Source organism: Dermochelys coriacea, chromosome 4, assembly GCF_009764565.3.
Source record: "Dermochelys coriacea isolate rDerCor1 chromosome 4, rDerCor1.pri.v4, whole genome shotgun sequence".
Taxonomy (NCBI): Eukaryota; Metazoa; Chordata; order Testudines; family Dermochelyidae; genus Dermochelys; species Dermochelys coriacea.
Genome location: NC_050071.1, coordinates 96,911,029 through 96,926,834, shown reverse-complemented (window position 1 = coordinate 96,926,834; position 15,806 = coordinate 96,911,029). Strand labels below are relative to the sequence as shown.

The window sequence follows — 15,806 nt, the reverse complement described above, 5'->3', positions numbered from 1 at the left end:
CAAGGAGGTCCCGTCTGCTCTCAGCCTGGCTGCTGACAGGGCTTCCCCCTCGGAAGTGGGCTGCTCCCGGATCCCTGCTCCCCGCCTGGCTGCTGCCCAGGCTCCCCCCTCGGAGTTGGGCCACTCCTGAGAGCGGGGGCGGTGTCAGGGTCCCAGCAGGGAACGGAGGGGGGAAGGGCGGGTAAACCAGTGGGGAGCCAGGAGCAGCCAGGCTCGGGGGGGAGGAGCTGCTACAGACGGGAGAGGCCAGGCTCGCAGCCCGCCGCCCTGTCCCTCTTTGGAAAGTGAAAACGATCCCGGTGAGGACACGCACCAGCCCCAGAAGGCGGCTGCCGCAGGCTTGCGCTGCAAGCTGCCCTAACGTAGGGTGACGGAAGGCCGCAGCGTAGGGGTGCCCTGAGGGGCAGGACCCGGAGAAAAAGCAGCGGCTTCCGCCACCGCCCTGGCAGCCGACTCCGCGCGTGCGCAGTGCTACAGAGGCCGCTGCCCCTCCGGCCGCCCGTGGGCTTCCGGGTCAGCCTCTCACCGGCGCACGCGCACAGGGGCTGGCTTGGGACTGGGGCTTTGGCCCTGGGCAGCGACTGGCTCGTGCGGTTTGGCGGCGAGAGCCCCCCGCGGCTACCGGCCCCGGCCGTGCGGGGCTAGCAGGGAGCGGCTGAGGCGGCCGGCCGGGTTCCCGGGACGGGGGGGTAACGCGCTAACAAGCCGGTGCGGCTGGCCCGGGAGCGGGCTCGCGCCCCTTGGCCCGAGTGTGACTCTGCTCCCGTCTCTCCGGCCGCAGGCTCCCGCCGCTGCCCGGGGGCGGGGCAGGTCCCGCTGAAGCTTCCGCTGGATGGATCCCGCCGCTCCCCTGACCCTGAGCCGGAAGGAGCGGAGGCGGCTCTGCGGAGCCCGCGGCTGAGCCCCGCGTGGCCGCTGCCTCCGTGCGGGCTGCGTGTGATTCCTGCCCCTCGGGACAGCATGTTGTCGCTTGTGACCAGGGCAGCGGGGGTCTGGGTCAGGCTGCGGCGCGCCCGGAGCGCTGCTGCTTTGTTATGCCCTCAACCGTGGATGGAAAAATGCCCCGCGGATCATGTTGTGTTCTCCAGTCCCTATAGTTCTCATAAGAAGGTGATGAGCTTTTTTTGTTCGAAATAGATGCAATATTTGAAAACTAGTACTCCTGTAGGGTAGGGGATGGGAATCCCTTTAAACCCAAGTGGATGTCTCTTGGCCCTTTAACTTTTATTTCTCCTGTTAGCAAGAAGGCCTAACTCACCTTGTTTGAGAGGGTTAACCCCTGTTTGCATTTAATGTATGCATCAAACAGGGTGAGTTAAACCTCCCTCTGAAGCAGTGTTCACAAGCATTTCTGTGTTGTGACCCCTTTTCCTATTTTAGCAGTATGGGATAGGCAAGATGGCTGCGACTTGCTGACATGTCCTTGACACACCCCTCCCCCAGCATGAGAAGACTGATCATAAAATAATTACAGGAACAGTAGATCTAGGTCATTTAACAGTACTCACTGACAATAGCAGGGATCTCTGTGCATATTCAGTGGCCAGCATCTGCTTTTTTCTTCCCTGACCCCAGTTGTGTATAAGGCCTGGTCTACATCAGAATTTAGCAAAAAGAAAAGGAGGACTTGTGGCACCTTAGAGACTAACAAATTTATTTGAGCATAAGCTTTCGTGAGCTACAGCTCACTTCATCGGATGCATTCGGTGGAAAATTCGGTATTTTCCACCGAATGCATCCGATGAAGTGAGCTGTAGTTCACAAAAGCTTGTGCTCAAATTTTAGTCTAAGGTGCCACAAGTACTCTTTTTTTTTTCTTTTTGCGAATACAGACTAACACGGCTGCTGCTCTGAAACCTATCAAAATCTAGGTTGACCTAGCTATGTTGTTCAGATTTTAAGCCCTGTGAAATATAGTTAGGTTGACTCCCACTGTAGACACAGTTAATCGATGATCTAGCTGCTGCTTCTGAGAAGTATTTAGCTATATTGACCGAAAAAAACATTTATATGGACCTATGAAGAGTCTATAGCAGCACAGCTGCAGCACAGTAGCTGCAGTGTAGATACGGAATGTTTTAGTAAGGAGTTGCTATTTGTGGTTCCTGGTTCAATTTCCTGTGTTGTTTTAAAAAAAAGTTTGTCCTTAGTAAGAGAACGAGCAGGAACATCAAGGAAATTTGAGTATTTTCCATACATGGTAGCTGGGATGGTTCATGCTCCCTCTTCTCCAGCTCAGAAAAAAAACAAACAAAAAACCCCACACAACTCAAGTTTTTACTTTCATGAGGAAGAGAGTGGGGAGTCTTCATCATTGGGCTTCAGAGTAGCAGCCGTGTTAGTCTCATGTTAGTTTATCGTGTTAGTTAGTCTCTAAGGTGCCACAAGTACTCCTCATCGTTGGGCTGGCACTGCTATGTATATCTGTGTTTTCACCCTTACTTTAAATTACATCAGTTCTAGTAAAAGGTGGTTTATGCTACCTTCTTACAACTGTCACAGCTCTAGTCAGCTCTGATCTTGCAATACTTCCATAAACCTTCAGGATTACAGCCTGAATAGTTGATTATCTTAACAATGATGATAGGTAATTGTATTTGTACAAATTTAAATGTAAATTGTACAAAATATGTAATTGTCACCCTACGGAAAAAGTATCAAATTTTGTATTTTTCATAAAAAGTATGGTATGTCCAACTTTTACAGCAAGCTTAATGACTGATCTAGCACCTTTTAAAAATTAAGAAGGCTTACAAGAATGTAACAAACAAAGCTAATTTCATTGGAATACAGAAGAACGGTATTGAGCTGGCATTTTTGTAAGCATAACTATGGTCAGTTCACTGCTTCCAAAGATAGTATATTCATATCAGTCATTTCCCAAAAATCTTGTTTTGGTGCTTACCTGTATTCAATCAGTTGGATTTTAATATTGTTTGCTCTGGTTCTAAATAAAGTTTGAAACTCAAGTATGTCTAATGGTCTGAGCTCAGATTGGGAGCTAGGTACTTCAGTCCTAATTGTGGCTCTGTCACTCACTTGCTGGGTGGGCAAGTCAGTGTAACCTCACCTATGTTTCCCCATCTGTAAGATGGGAACTCTTACTGAACTGGTGGGTATTTGAGGTAGTCAATATTTGCATACCTTTAAAACAAAGCAGAGTGCTAGTATTACCATAGCTTAAAAGGCTCCAAAATGTTTGGCAATAGACATGGAAGGATAGCTTATCTATTTAAAGATCTGAGTTTTTTTAATGCATTCTTTCCCTTTTAAAGAATAAACAAAAACAGGTCCCATTATTTCTGCTGAACAGTGCTTCTAACAGTATTCTAATTCAGAGCAGTTGGAGACTAAGCAGTCCCTAAACAGTGCATAGGTTTTGGTTTTTTTGGGGGGAAAAATGAGTTACAGCATGCATAACACAGTGCCTGTTACATGGCCCAGAAAATGGCTTATATAGGAGACTGATCCTGCAGTCTTTATACGGATATCACCCATGGAAGTCAGTGGGAGACTCTTTTGCCTAAAAATTTACATAATTGGGTTCTGAGACTCGGTTGCACAATCTTTGTAGCTGAAGGAAGGCTAAAAGTCAGCCACAGAACAAAGTTTGCTTCAGAAATTTATAACATCCCTCCAAAAAGGACTTGATTGGCCACTTGATGTACTTACATGGCCAGCTGGCATATTCACATTCTGCAGAATTTAAACTTTTATTAAGGTTAAAATAAGTTTCTTGTTGTCGTAGTTGTAAATGTATTTTCTAAATGTAAGCATTTATACACCCTTGTTTTTCCTGAGTCTGCAGATAGTTCAAAATAGCTGTTAGGTGTTAACACCCCACAACTCCAATTAAACTTACTGGGATGTTAATACCAAAGACTGTCACTTTAAAAGGCAGCATTTTATTTTGCATGTATTAGCAGATAGGATGGGGAAAGGGTTGGGTGGGGATAAATTGCCACAGGAAAGCAAATATAGATGGGAGAAAGAAGCAGAGGAGGTAGTGAACCAAAGTAGTATAAGGAAGGAAGAGACAGAAATAGGAGGGATCATGAAGCTGAGCTTATTTTCTTGCTGAATGGGTCAGTAAACTATTGAATAATTAACTAATCTTAATACATAGTGGCATAGTTTTCCCGAGTCTTTGCACACTACCTGCAGATATTAGTGAGAGTTCCACTTTGGATTGTTCATATTATGCAAGCCTCAGTCTATACCCTGGTTCTCTCTACAGCTAAAAATGCTATTCAGTCCGCTCCAGGAATAAGTTTGACATTCTTTGACTAATCTATACAGAGGGTCATGAGCAAGGACCCTGTCCAGATTTATTTTTATTTTGGTTTAGGTGACTTAGTCCTCTTCCATCTGTCACCTCTTTCCAACTTTCTCCCTCCAGTGCCTGAACTGGCAAGTTGGTGACCTGTCTGTCTTTTCTTTGCCCTCTAACCCTCCTTCCTCTTGGTAGTTTAATAGAATTGATACTTAGTAACTATTGGGGGAATGGTTCTGAAAAGATTAATTGTGTAGTGGAATTAATTGCTTAGGTTACACTTGCAGCTGGAAATGAAATTTGACAGAATGAAGAGGTGAGCCATAGCATAATCTCAGTTATCTAGTGTCTGAAACACTTGCACTATTTACCCTTTTCCTTAGCTTGTCCTCAGAATTATTTTAGAATACTTAAACATGTGCAAAGCTGCTTCAAAATACTCTATTTACATTTTTTGTCCCCTGATAGAATATTGAAGAGATTTAATGGTAGCTGTTCATGTACTAATCTCACAAATGTTTGTACAAGTTACTGAAACAGATTTCAGTGGCAATGCAAACCCTGATGGGGAAAGGAAGAGGAGATTGAGGAAAAGTAAGGATGAAACTATTTTTCAAGTTCCAAAAAAACCAAGGGAATGAGGGTTTACTAGTTTCATGTATACGGTATCATTCTGCATCCTGGTTTGTGAAATTACACCCTAATCTGTTTGTGAATAGGAATCTCTACATTTTATGTTTTTCAGGAAAAACTGGATACGTCTATATTTCCTGTTGAAAATATTAGAAATTTCAGTATCATAGCTCACGTAGACCATGGCAAAAGCACTCTAGCAGACAGACTATTGGAAATTACAGGTAAGCATTGTGATTAGACATGGTGTTTTTAGTTACCTGTACTTCTCGTGTGGGCAGTTATTGTGCAGACTTCCTAGTACAGTTCCACCACAGCATCTCTAATATCCATGCTGTTCTAGTCCTGGGCTTCTCATGTACATACACCATCAGTTGTACAGCAATATAGATATTGGTGTATTGCAAAATAATCTCAACTAGACAAACAAAAAATAAAATGCGGAGGGTGGAAAAGAATCAGGGAGGGGATGTGTTGGGGGAGTGGGATGAATAGATTACATTTAGAAATGTAGTGTTCTCTGTGCAATTCCTGACAAACAATAAATAGGTCAGTACCTACAATATTTATTGTACTTATTGTCAGAGTTTCAAGGGCATAGAAAATTTTGGGCAATCAGAAGGGGACTGTTAAAATCTGGAAATTAAGACAATGGTTTTGAGGGGTAAAATTTAACACAAGTACTTCAGGGTCATCCGTCCCATTTCGATGATGGGAGATATTGCTGACTGACTTTAGAGCCAAAAAAAAAACTTTTGTATGTTCTTGTGAAAATGGAATGGTCAGGGGAATGTATGTGTCATATACTTTATAGCTTGGTGTACTGGGCTGAGATGTGGGAGATCCAGGTTCATAGCTCTGCTCTGTCTGTCTGATTTAGTTCTTCTCTCTATGTGCCCCAGGCTCAAAAACCTTCCTGGCAAAATTTTGTGGAAATGCTACATCTCTACAACATATTTAGGCTTTAACAATATAGCACATTACACAGAAATTTCATGTAGATGAAAATGTTTCAACCTGCTCTAGTTCACATCACTCTTAGGAGCAAGTAGTGGACCTTGTTTCATGACTATGGCGGTGTAGCTTTAGTGAAATCAGTATGGCTATATTATATTCTGGGTGAGTGTATGCTGGGAATGCACACCCATTTGTTGACCTGTCTCTGCAGTGTGCACATTAAGAATTCAGTGCATATCCTGTGGGGTCTCTGCTGTTACGCAGATCTGCTGACTGTTTCATGCCCCAAGTAGAAAGGGTGCAAGTGGCAGAGATGCTGCTTCATTTCTAAGGTTGGATTTCTAGCAGACATGAAGGAAGTGTACTGCTGTTGAATGATCGAAAGGGTAAGAATTCCTTCGACCCCCGACCCCAAAGGAACTCCCAGGCTATGGTCTAGATTATGATTTATAGGTCTTAAGCCTCCCTTAGGCTATCTGTAGCTTCAGAAAAATAACACTACATCATTTCACATTACAAGTAGTTATTTTTGTAATCACAAGATCTTGAAACAATTTTATTTTAATCGAAAGCTTAGTTTCTGCATAAACTGACGGATAAGCCCCACTTCATGAAGGAAAGTGTCCTGTGTGCCTTTGGAAAGTGGATTTGTTGAGCTTTACTCTTACGTAAAGTCACCATTTTAAATCCTTATTTAAATTTTGGGGGAATTAATCCTTTCCCCTTGGATCACTCAATAGTTTGCTATGGTCTGTATTAGAAACTAAATAGAAACTACCATACTCCTTTCAGACAGTACAAAATTATACTTGTGTAAAATAAGATCCTAATTCAATTTTTAAAACGTGTTTTTAGGAACAATTGCTAAAACTGACCAAAATAAACAAGTGTTGGATACACTGCAAGTGGAACGGGAAAGAGGGATCACAGTTAAGGCACAGACTGCATCTCTCTTTTACAGTTATGAAGGAATGAACTACCTCTTAAATCTCGTTGACACACCAGTAAGTTAAGTATAAATATTGCTAAAAATCACATGAACCCTAAATGTCCTTACTTTAAAATACTCTTACTCTTTTGAAATGTTAGGTTTGCCCATTCTTCTGTGCTATTAAATTTGTAAATTAATCCTTAATATTTTTCCTCCACGGAGGCTTGAGCTGATGTGTTAATATCATACAGATGAAATCAACTAGACTCCTACTGCAAATGATTCTAGTTAAAGTTGTACTTGGTGTTCTAAATACCAATTTTTCTTCACAGGGTCATGTAGATTTTAGCTATGAAGTATCACGGTCACTGTCTGCCTGTCAAGGTGTCATTCTTGTAGTGGATGCAAATGAGGTAGAGTTCCAAATTCTTATGTTCTACGTAATAAAAAGTATTACCTTATGAGGTTTCCTAAGTCGCTTAAATTTCCACTTTTTTGTTACCCTTTGGAAAAAGCGCTATTGCCACCCTAGCAAAGAATGAGAAAATGACTTGGGAAGTACCAGTTAGACATGTGCCTGTGGATACGCTAGTCCTATGAAACAAACATGTAATAAGCTTAACCAGTAATATTGCAGAATTAGTCCCCTGCTTCCTACAAAGTGCTGAACTCATCCTCTGGGCTGTTGAGTGCCTTCAACTCCAGTAAAGTCTGAGCAGATGAAGGCACTCAGCTTCTTCCAGGAAGTGCTCAGCAGCTCACAGGATAAAGCCCCCAGAGCCAAGTTGATTCTGGAATTCTGATGCAGTAACAATGCAAATCAGACCAGTGTAAGACAAGTATACTCATTTTGTTTAGTTTTGTGATACAGTCAGCAGCACTTCAAACTGTTAGAGATTTTGAATTTAAAATTTTGCTTTGGGGAGCAACTCTATCTATGGTATAGTATTGCTAAAAACATAACTTTGATATTTGTGCTTGTGCCTCTTTAGAGGGCCAGAATAGATATCTAGTAAACAGTTGTTTTCAGGAAAATTAATCTTGTTAAAGCAACAGGATATCAAATAACATTAGATGTTGCTATATTTCTGAAGGTGCACCCAAGTCAGTAGTTGTAGGCAGGTAAATAGTGTTAAACTGTGTTTGTTTAAACTTTAATTTCAAATAGGATGTGCAGTTGAAACCTGAAGTGCTTCCCAATAATATAGCTATAGAACACTGAAATGAGATTGATTTGTACAATTATCTGTCATACTTTATATTAAGGTTTCATTTATAAATAGTTTATAAAGGGCTAATGATTATTAGCTGTTATAACCATGTCTCAAACACTAATATCTGCAAACTAAGTGTATTCTCTATGCCATTATCCAAATCATTTATGAATATATTGAATACATATTGATAGAAATCATCATAATTCACTGTCTTATCTATCCCTTTTCTAATGGTTCCTACCATTCTGTTCGCTTTTTTTGACTGCAACTGCACATGGAGCAGATGTTTTCAGAGAACTATCCACAATGATTCCAAGATCTCTTCCTTGAGTCGTTACAGCTAATTTAGACTGTATCACTTTGTACGTGTAGTTGGGATTATTTTTTCCAGTGTGCATTACTTTACGCTTAAATTTCTGAATTTCATCTGCCATTTTGTTGCCCAGTCACCTAGTTTAGTGAGATCCTTTTTAAGTCTTTACAGTCAGATTTGGTCTTAACTATTTTGAGTAATTTTGTATTGTTTGCCACCTCACCACTCACCCCGTTTTCCAGATCACTTTATCAATACGTTGACCAGCACAGGTCCCAGTACAGATCCTTGGAGGACCCTGTTACTTACCTCCCTTCATTGTGAAAGTTGACCATTTATTCCTATCCTTTGTTTCCTATCTTTTAGCCAGTTGTTGATCCATGAGAGGACCTTATCCCATAACTGCTTATTTTGCTTAAGAGCCTTTGGTGAGGGACCTTGTCAAAAGCTTTCTGAAAGTTCAAGTATGCTATATCCACTGGATAACCTCTAGCCACATGTTTGTTGATCCCCTCAAAGAATTATACTAGATTGGTGAGGCATGATTTCCCTTTATAAAAGCCATGTTGATCCTTTCCCAACATATGTTCATCTAAGTGTCTGATAATTCTGTTTGTTTTTGTTTTTGGTTTTTTCTCCCGCTATAGTTACAACCAGCTTGCTGGATGCTGAAGTTAAGCTTACCAACCTGTAATTGCTCCCCGCTGGAGCTTTTTTAAAAAAATTGGCGTGACTTAGATACCCTCACGGGGTCACTCACCACACTGGCGCCTCCTGCTTGGGCGTCTCAGGAATTAACTCAGTCCCAGAGGGTGCATCTTCAGGTGGTGGTGGCTCTTCCATCCTCTCCTCCACCTGCAGACCCATTACGGCTCCTTTCTCTCGGCATCTGCTTCCTGGCAGCCCTCTGGCATTGTCAACATCTGCTCCCCCCTGGGGGACTCCAACAAGAGTCCGACCACTCCTCAGAGCAACTTGGCAGTCCACAGCTGGGCCGCTTCTTCCTTGCTAGCACCTGCCCATCCCCGGTACTGGTCTCTCTGTAGCCCTCTAGGATGCCAGTCTTCTCCCTAGGGCTCCCTGCAGTAGACTAACTCACTCTGGTCTGCAGCTTCCTTTTATATGGCTGGCTGGGCTCTGATTGTCTGCAGCCACCGCCTTAGTTGGCTGTTTCCCCTGCAGCCACTCTTTTGGCTGCCTGCCGCTCAGCCTGGTTATCTGGCTGGTCACAGAAGCTGATTTAAGCAATAGGCTATGTAACACAGTTAGTAGTTCGCTAATACCTTATTAGCGTTTCTTCAGAGCTCTTGGGTGCATATCATCTGGTGCTGGTGACTTATTATTGTTTAAGTTATCAATTTGTTCCCAAACCTCAATCTGTGACTGTTCCTCAGATTTGTCACCCAAGACATCAAATGGCTCTGCTGTGGGGATCTCCCCCACATCCTGTTCTGTGAAGATTGATGCAAAGAAATCATTTAGCTTCTTTGCAATGGCCTTGATTTCCGTGAGTGCTCCTTTAGCACCTCCATCATCTGGTGACCCCACTGATTTTTGGGCAGGCTTCCTGCTTCTGGTGTACTTAAAAATGTTTTGCTCTTAGTTTTTCTGTCCTTAGTCAGTTGCTCTTCAAATTCTTTCTTGGCCTGTTACCTTATACTTTTATGCTTGACTTGCCTGAGTTTATGCTCCTTTCTATTTTCCTGAGTAAGATTTGATTTTTAATTTTGAAAGGATGTCTTTTTGCCTCAAACTGTCTCTTTTACTTTGCTGTTCAGCCATGGTGGCATTTTTTTTGGTTATTTTATTGTTTTTTGTTCGGGGTTTTCATTTAGTTTGAGCCTCTATTACAATGTTTTTAAGTAGTCTCCATGCATTGCTGGCATTTCACCCTTCTGACTTTTCCTTTTAATTTCTGTCTATGTGGCTTCCTCATTTTGTGTATTTCCCCTTTTTGAAGTTAAATGGTACTCTGGTGAGGGTTTTTTCATTCCCCTTCCCCCCCACCAAGGATGTTTAAATTTTAATTACTGAGCGGTTAGCTATATTCACCTTGTGGATCAGATTCTCTGTTCCATTTAGGATTAAATCAAGAATTGCTCCTCTTCTTGTGGGTTGTAGGACAAGCTGCTCCAGGAGCAGTCATTTATGGTGTCAGCATCCCTTTCTTAGGTGACATGTACATAGTCAATATGAAGATAGTTGGAATCTGTTACTGTGGGGTTTTCTGTTTTTGTAGCCCCTCGAATCTCCCTGAGCATTTTACAGTCAGTCATCATCCTGGTCAGGTGGTAGGTAGTATATTCCTATTGCTATACTGTTGGTGTTCAAGCATGGAATTTCTATCCTTAGAGATGCTATGGTGCAGTTTGAGTCACTTAAGATTTTTAGTTTGACTCCGTGCTTTCTTTCACGTACAGTGCCACTCCCCCACCAGAACAACCTACTCTGTCATTTATGTATATTTGGTATCCTGGGATTACCATGTACTGTTGATTATCTTTATTCCACCAAGTGTCCGGGATTCCTGTTACATCAATATTTTCATTTAATGCCAGGCATTCCAATTCACGCATCTTAGTACTTAGACTTCTAGCGTTTGTATATAGGCATTTGTACATTTTGTCAGTATTCAATTACTTGCCTTCATGTGTGATGTTTAAATGGAACTGTTTCATTTGACTGTTCCACACTAGCTCCTACCTGTACTTTATCAACATCTTTCCTATCCTCTTTACTTGGATATTGAGTTCCCCCTTTAATAAATTCATTCTTGAATAGGGTGACCAGATGAAACAGACAAAATACTGGGACACATGGAGGAAGCAAAAAAAAAAAAAACGGTCGGAGCCGAGTTGCCGAAGCGCAAACCCCCCCCCCCCCCCCCAAAATACCAGAGCGTCCAAAGCTGCAATATTGGGATGTCTGGTCACCCTATTCTTAAAGGACGTCTTTGCCCAAATAGTGTGTACCTCTGCACCTGTTGGCTTTACCCTTGCCCTTACTTCAAAAAAATCCTCTACAATCTTTTAATTTTACATGCCAGCAGTTTTGTTCCTCTTTTGGTTTAGGTGGAGTTCATCCTTCCTGCATAGGCTCCTCTTTTCACAGAAGGTTCTTTGGTTACTAATAAACCTAAACCCCTCCTCCCTATACTATCATCTCATCCATTTGTTGAAACCTTGCAGTTCTGCCTTTTTTTGTGGTTCTGTGTATGTGTAAATGGAAGCATTTTGGAGAATGGTGCCATGGAGGTCTTGGACTTAATCTCATACCTACCTGCCTAAATTAAATTTAACAGTGCCCAAAACCAAATTTTTTTGTTGCAAGTTGAATGGGATGTTTTGTTTGACCTGAAATTTTTTCCAAATTTTCGATTCACTGGAAATTCTGAAAAAATTCAATTTTGGTTGACCAGAAATGACTTTTTTTACAGAACTGCCAACCAACTAACAAATCAGTTATTTGTACAGCTCTAGTTATAAATACATCAATAGAAGGTGTTATAGATGATTATTGACTTCCTAGATTCTCTAACAATTGCTTTATTAAAATATCTATTACTTTTTAACCTTTTATAAACAGAACCTTAATATTAAGTGTCATCTAATTATCTTTTAAACAGGACTAGGTTCATACACTATCGTAGAAGGGAATTATTTTTCAGCATTAATAAATTTACTCTTACATTATGAGTATCCTCTGTTACACTTTTAGATAATGGTAATATAAAAAGCATGGAAAAAGGTGTATTATTGAAAACCAATTAAAGAAAATAATACCTCCCAAAAAGAAGGGATGTGTGTAATAGGAAAATAGGCTTCTTATCTGTTAATACCCCAAACACAGAACGTAATATTGGGTAATAAAACACAGTAATATTGGGCAATAAAATGTTTATGAATACTTTCCAGGGTATTCAAGCACAAACGATGGCAAACTTCTATCTTGCTTTTGAAGCACAGCTGGCAATAATTCCTGTTATAAACAAGGTAATAATGTTTTAGACGTATATATAATAGCAGTTCTTACATAACCATGAAAAAATTATGAAATAGAAGAAATGTATCACCAAATTGACGAATGCAACAAAAGGTGGAGTGAAGTTTACTTGTTTTAATCTGTCAATCTGAAATAACTCTCTATTTGCAACTATATTTATCCCCTGTTTAGTATTTTAAGCTATTTGCAGTGAATTTTAGTTGCTGTGAAAGGTGTCATTTTACACAGAATGATAGGTAGGAACTTTACTAGGGTGACAGCAATGAAAGATTCGCCACACAGTGGGTGTTAAGTTTATACAGCCTTGTCTGTGCTAGAGTTTTAGGACGCATCAGAGTTCTAGCTAATGCGTTTTAACAACTCCCTTAAATCCTAGTAAAGGCAAAACCAAACTGGAGGGTGTAAGTTAAACTGTCCCCTCACCCTGTTTACTGTGCATCTTTAGCTCGTTGGGGTGTAAGTTATGTTAACATAGGGTACTTAGGAACATGTAACTTGCATCACTTCTGAGCTTGACTCACTCTGAACTTTAACCTGGAGAAACACCAAAAAAAAAGCATTGTGGGTGAGATGGTGTTCCCTTACTCTGTTCAGTCAATTATCTCTGCTGAAACTATGAAGAAAGGTAAATTAATGTTAAATGTGATGGTACTTTTTCTTGATGGATTTGCTCAATAATATTGCAGCCCATCATGATGAAAATGCATTCATTTAAAACACTGTACATCAGTCTTACAAATTCTCTATCTTTATTTTAATTTCTGGTAAATCACACAGCCAGCTTTCTACAAAGATCACTTAACTTCCACCATGGTGTTCATTGTATTCCAGCATGCATTTTCAGTCCCGCTACCCCTTCTGTTTTCAAAGGTGATACATGTGTGAGAGTATTTGGCTTATCACTTAATCAGTATTCAAGAAATATACTTTAATGAGCTGTTGAGAAAAACACTCCACAAATGACAAGATCTACCTGTAGGGTTGTGTGGGTGGAAAAGCAGGCGATAGATTATTATTTATCTAGTTAAGTGAAATGTGTAGATGTGAAAAATTTTTTCTCAATATCTGCGCTGGAAATAAGGCTGAGTAGTGTTTTACCCTTGTGCTAGATGCAGACTTGCAACATCACATGAATTTTTCCCAATCGAGGTACAAAATCTACTTGCCTTCATTTTATTAATCATTTTTTGTTATAGTAAAGCATTCCTTTCAAAGGCACCGGGGGGTGGGGGGGTGGAAGAGTCTTGCCAGAGGTGAATAAGCAAATAGATTTTTACAGTGCTGGGCTATAGTGTAGTTTATAAAGCTATTTTGAAACTTGTGCCCTGTCTGTACATTACTAGCAATCTTGTTAGCACTATTCTATAAGAATTTTTGTTATATGCAGGTCTCTAAAAGATGGGAGGACTGTTTTAAGACTTATTTTAGGGAACTCTTTAGTATGGATCCTTCTGATAAAGACGGCCTTTATTTACTTGCAGTATTCATGATCTCATTTTTTAAAAAAATTTATTTTGGTGAACTAGAATTCTGACATGCAAGGTGTGTGTGTGTGTGTGTGTGTGAGAGAGAGAGAGAGAGTGTGTGTGACTGACTAGTAATTCAGATGTGTGTAACAGGAATATTGTTTTGTAGATCGACTTGAAGAATGCAGACCCTGAAAGAGTTGAGAAACAAATTGAAAAGCTATTTGATATCTCTAAGGATGAATGTATTAGGGTAAGATCTTTTTTAAAAAAATTAAAAATCTGGATGTTTAGCAACTGGATGATTAGATTTCTTAAAATCCTGTTTGGAGTTCAAATGAAAAATATGCACTCTCTTTTTTTTTTTTTTTTTTAAGTAAATCAATTCCTGAGTGGTGTTTTTAGTTTTTGATATGCAGTGTATATTTCGTCTTACTGTGTTAAGGAGAGGGAAAAGGTCCTTTTTGAGATAAATGTCCATCTAGAAAACAGAAGAGTAATGAAAACACTTTCAAATAAAGTATCAAATTTTGGGGACTAACGGATAGAGGCTTCAAGGAAAATTTTGAAATTATTTCCTGTACTGTGGGTGTGCCAGATTCTGTCATGTTCTCTTTCCCTGACATCTTTCCTTCTGCGTGAGATGTGTTTGTTTCTCTACTATGGAATGTTTAATAGAGTTTAACTAAGTCTTGAGTTAACATGCCCAGCAGCTTGCCCATTGAGTCTGTAGCTGAGCATCATACTTTTAACATGTCAAAATGAAGATGGCATTGTCCGTTTAATAGATAATGTATATCAGCAGACTTATTCCAATAACTTTTTTTCTGAACTTGTTCTAGATTTCTGCTAAACTAGGAACGAATGTGGAAAAGGTGCTTCAGGAAGTTATTGAAAAAGTTCCAGCGTAAGTTTTGGTGTTTTTATGGAGCCAGTGGTAGACTCTGCCTATTTATGATGGTAACTAGCTTTTGGTAACTAGACAGATTTTTGAGCTGCCCTTTTAAATTCCTTATACCAAATCCATTCTGCATGAAATTTCTCACTTGTGGTTTCCTGTTACTGGAGTGGAAGGGCAGGAATCTTATTTTTGAGGTGAATAGGACAAGATTTCATTTCATTTTGAGAAATGAAATTTGGAAAAGAGAAATTTTTCGTTGCTTGGTAAATCCTTTCAACCGTGTGTGTATTTACTCTCCCTCCCACCCCCCACTATATATATGGGAACTATTAAAGATGAATATAACACAAAAACCATTAACATAGGTGACATTATATGAAGTGGAGAGAGAAAGAAAATCTATTTACATTCAAACACTACTGGTGTAAGCCCACAAACAAGGGAGCATAGAGAAAGCAAGACAATTTTTGTGATTGGTTATTTAAATTTCCTTTTTAGAAATGATGTATTTTCCCCAGATATTATTTTGTAAGTAACTGGAGATCAATCCCAGTATGATTCAGGGAAGCACAAATTTCTGAAATATTTATATTTAATCAAATGTTTTAGGTTTTCATTCTCCCTTGTGAGCATTATTGTTTAGTTAAAATTGTTCCAGGGGCCCGAGTTACAAATATGCATTTTCAGCTTTTACAGCCTGAACTGCAGTTTAATCAAGACTTCTATTTGGGAATTTGACCATTGTCAACATGACAAGAGAGGCTGCTAAATCACAGTTCAACTCTAAATCAGTATTTTGCTTTTCATTCTGTTTGTTTCTTATTAGGTATTACCTAGAGTGATAAATGCCAAACGGAACCCAAATGATAATGAAGTCAGTGAGGGATGGAAGAACTGTATCCGTGTGATATTCTTGATTAATTTTAAACCATTGCAGTGTTTTTTTTCCCCACTAAAGTTCTGATAATGTCTGCCATCATGAAATAAAGCTGAGAGACGAGAACAAAATATACACTTAATTTGGAACATTAATATTAAGAGATCAATCTGCTGGCACGGGTTTATGGTCAGAAATGAAAATGTGGAATGGCTTAAAATCTTCTCATAATATTC

The 15,806-nt window shown here is 40.2% G+C and overlaps 1 protein-coding gene across 5 annotated transcripts in view; it reads left to right on the top strand.

Annotated features, from left to right (window-relative positions):
- Nucleotides 1-478: 478 nt before the first annotated feature.
- GUF1 (GTP binding elongation factor GUF1) overlaps nucleotides 479-15,806 on the top strand; it is a 52,193-nt gene continuing 36,865 nt past the window's right edge. The window contains exons 1-7 of one of the 5 annotated variants that reach the window (XM_038398170.2): nucleotides 479-1,110; nucleotides 5,019-5,130; nucleotides 6,719-6,867; nucleotides 7,127-7,207; nucleotides 12,239-12,316; nucleotides 13,962-14,045; nucleotides 14,635-14,699. In XM_038398170.2, the coding sequence (XP_038254098.1) occupies nucleotides 961-1,110; nucleotides 5,019-5,130; nucleotides 6,719-6,867; nucleotides 7,127-7,207; nucleotides 12,239-12,316; nucleotides 13,962-14,045; nucleotides 14,635-14,699 (719 nt within the window). In that variant the 5' untranslated portion in view covers nucleotides 479-960. Of the gene's footprint in view, nucleotides 1,111-5,018; nucleotides 5,131-6,718; nucleotides 6,872-7,013; nucleotides 7,208-9,718; nucleotides 9,832-12,238; nucleotides 12,317-13,961; nucleotides 14,046-14,634; nucleotides 14,700-15,806 lie in introns of those variants that run through there. The other 4 variants (XM_043513908.1, XM_043513910.1, XM_043513909.1 and 1 more) reach the window with 4 other exon arrangements.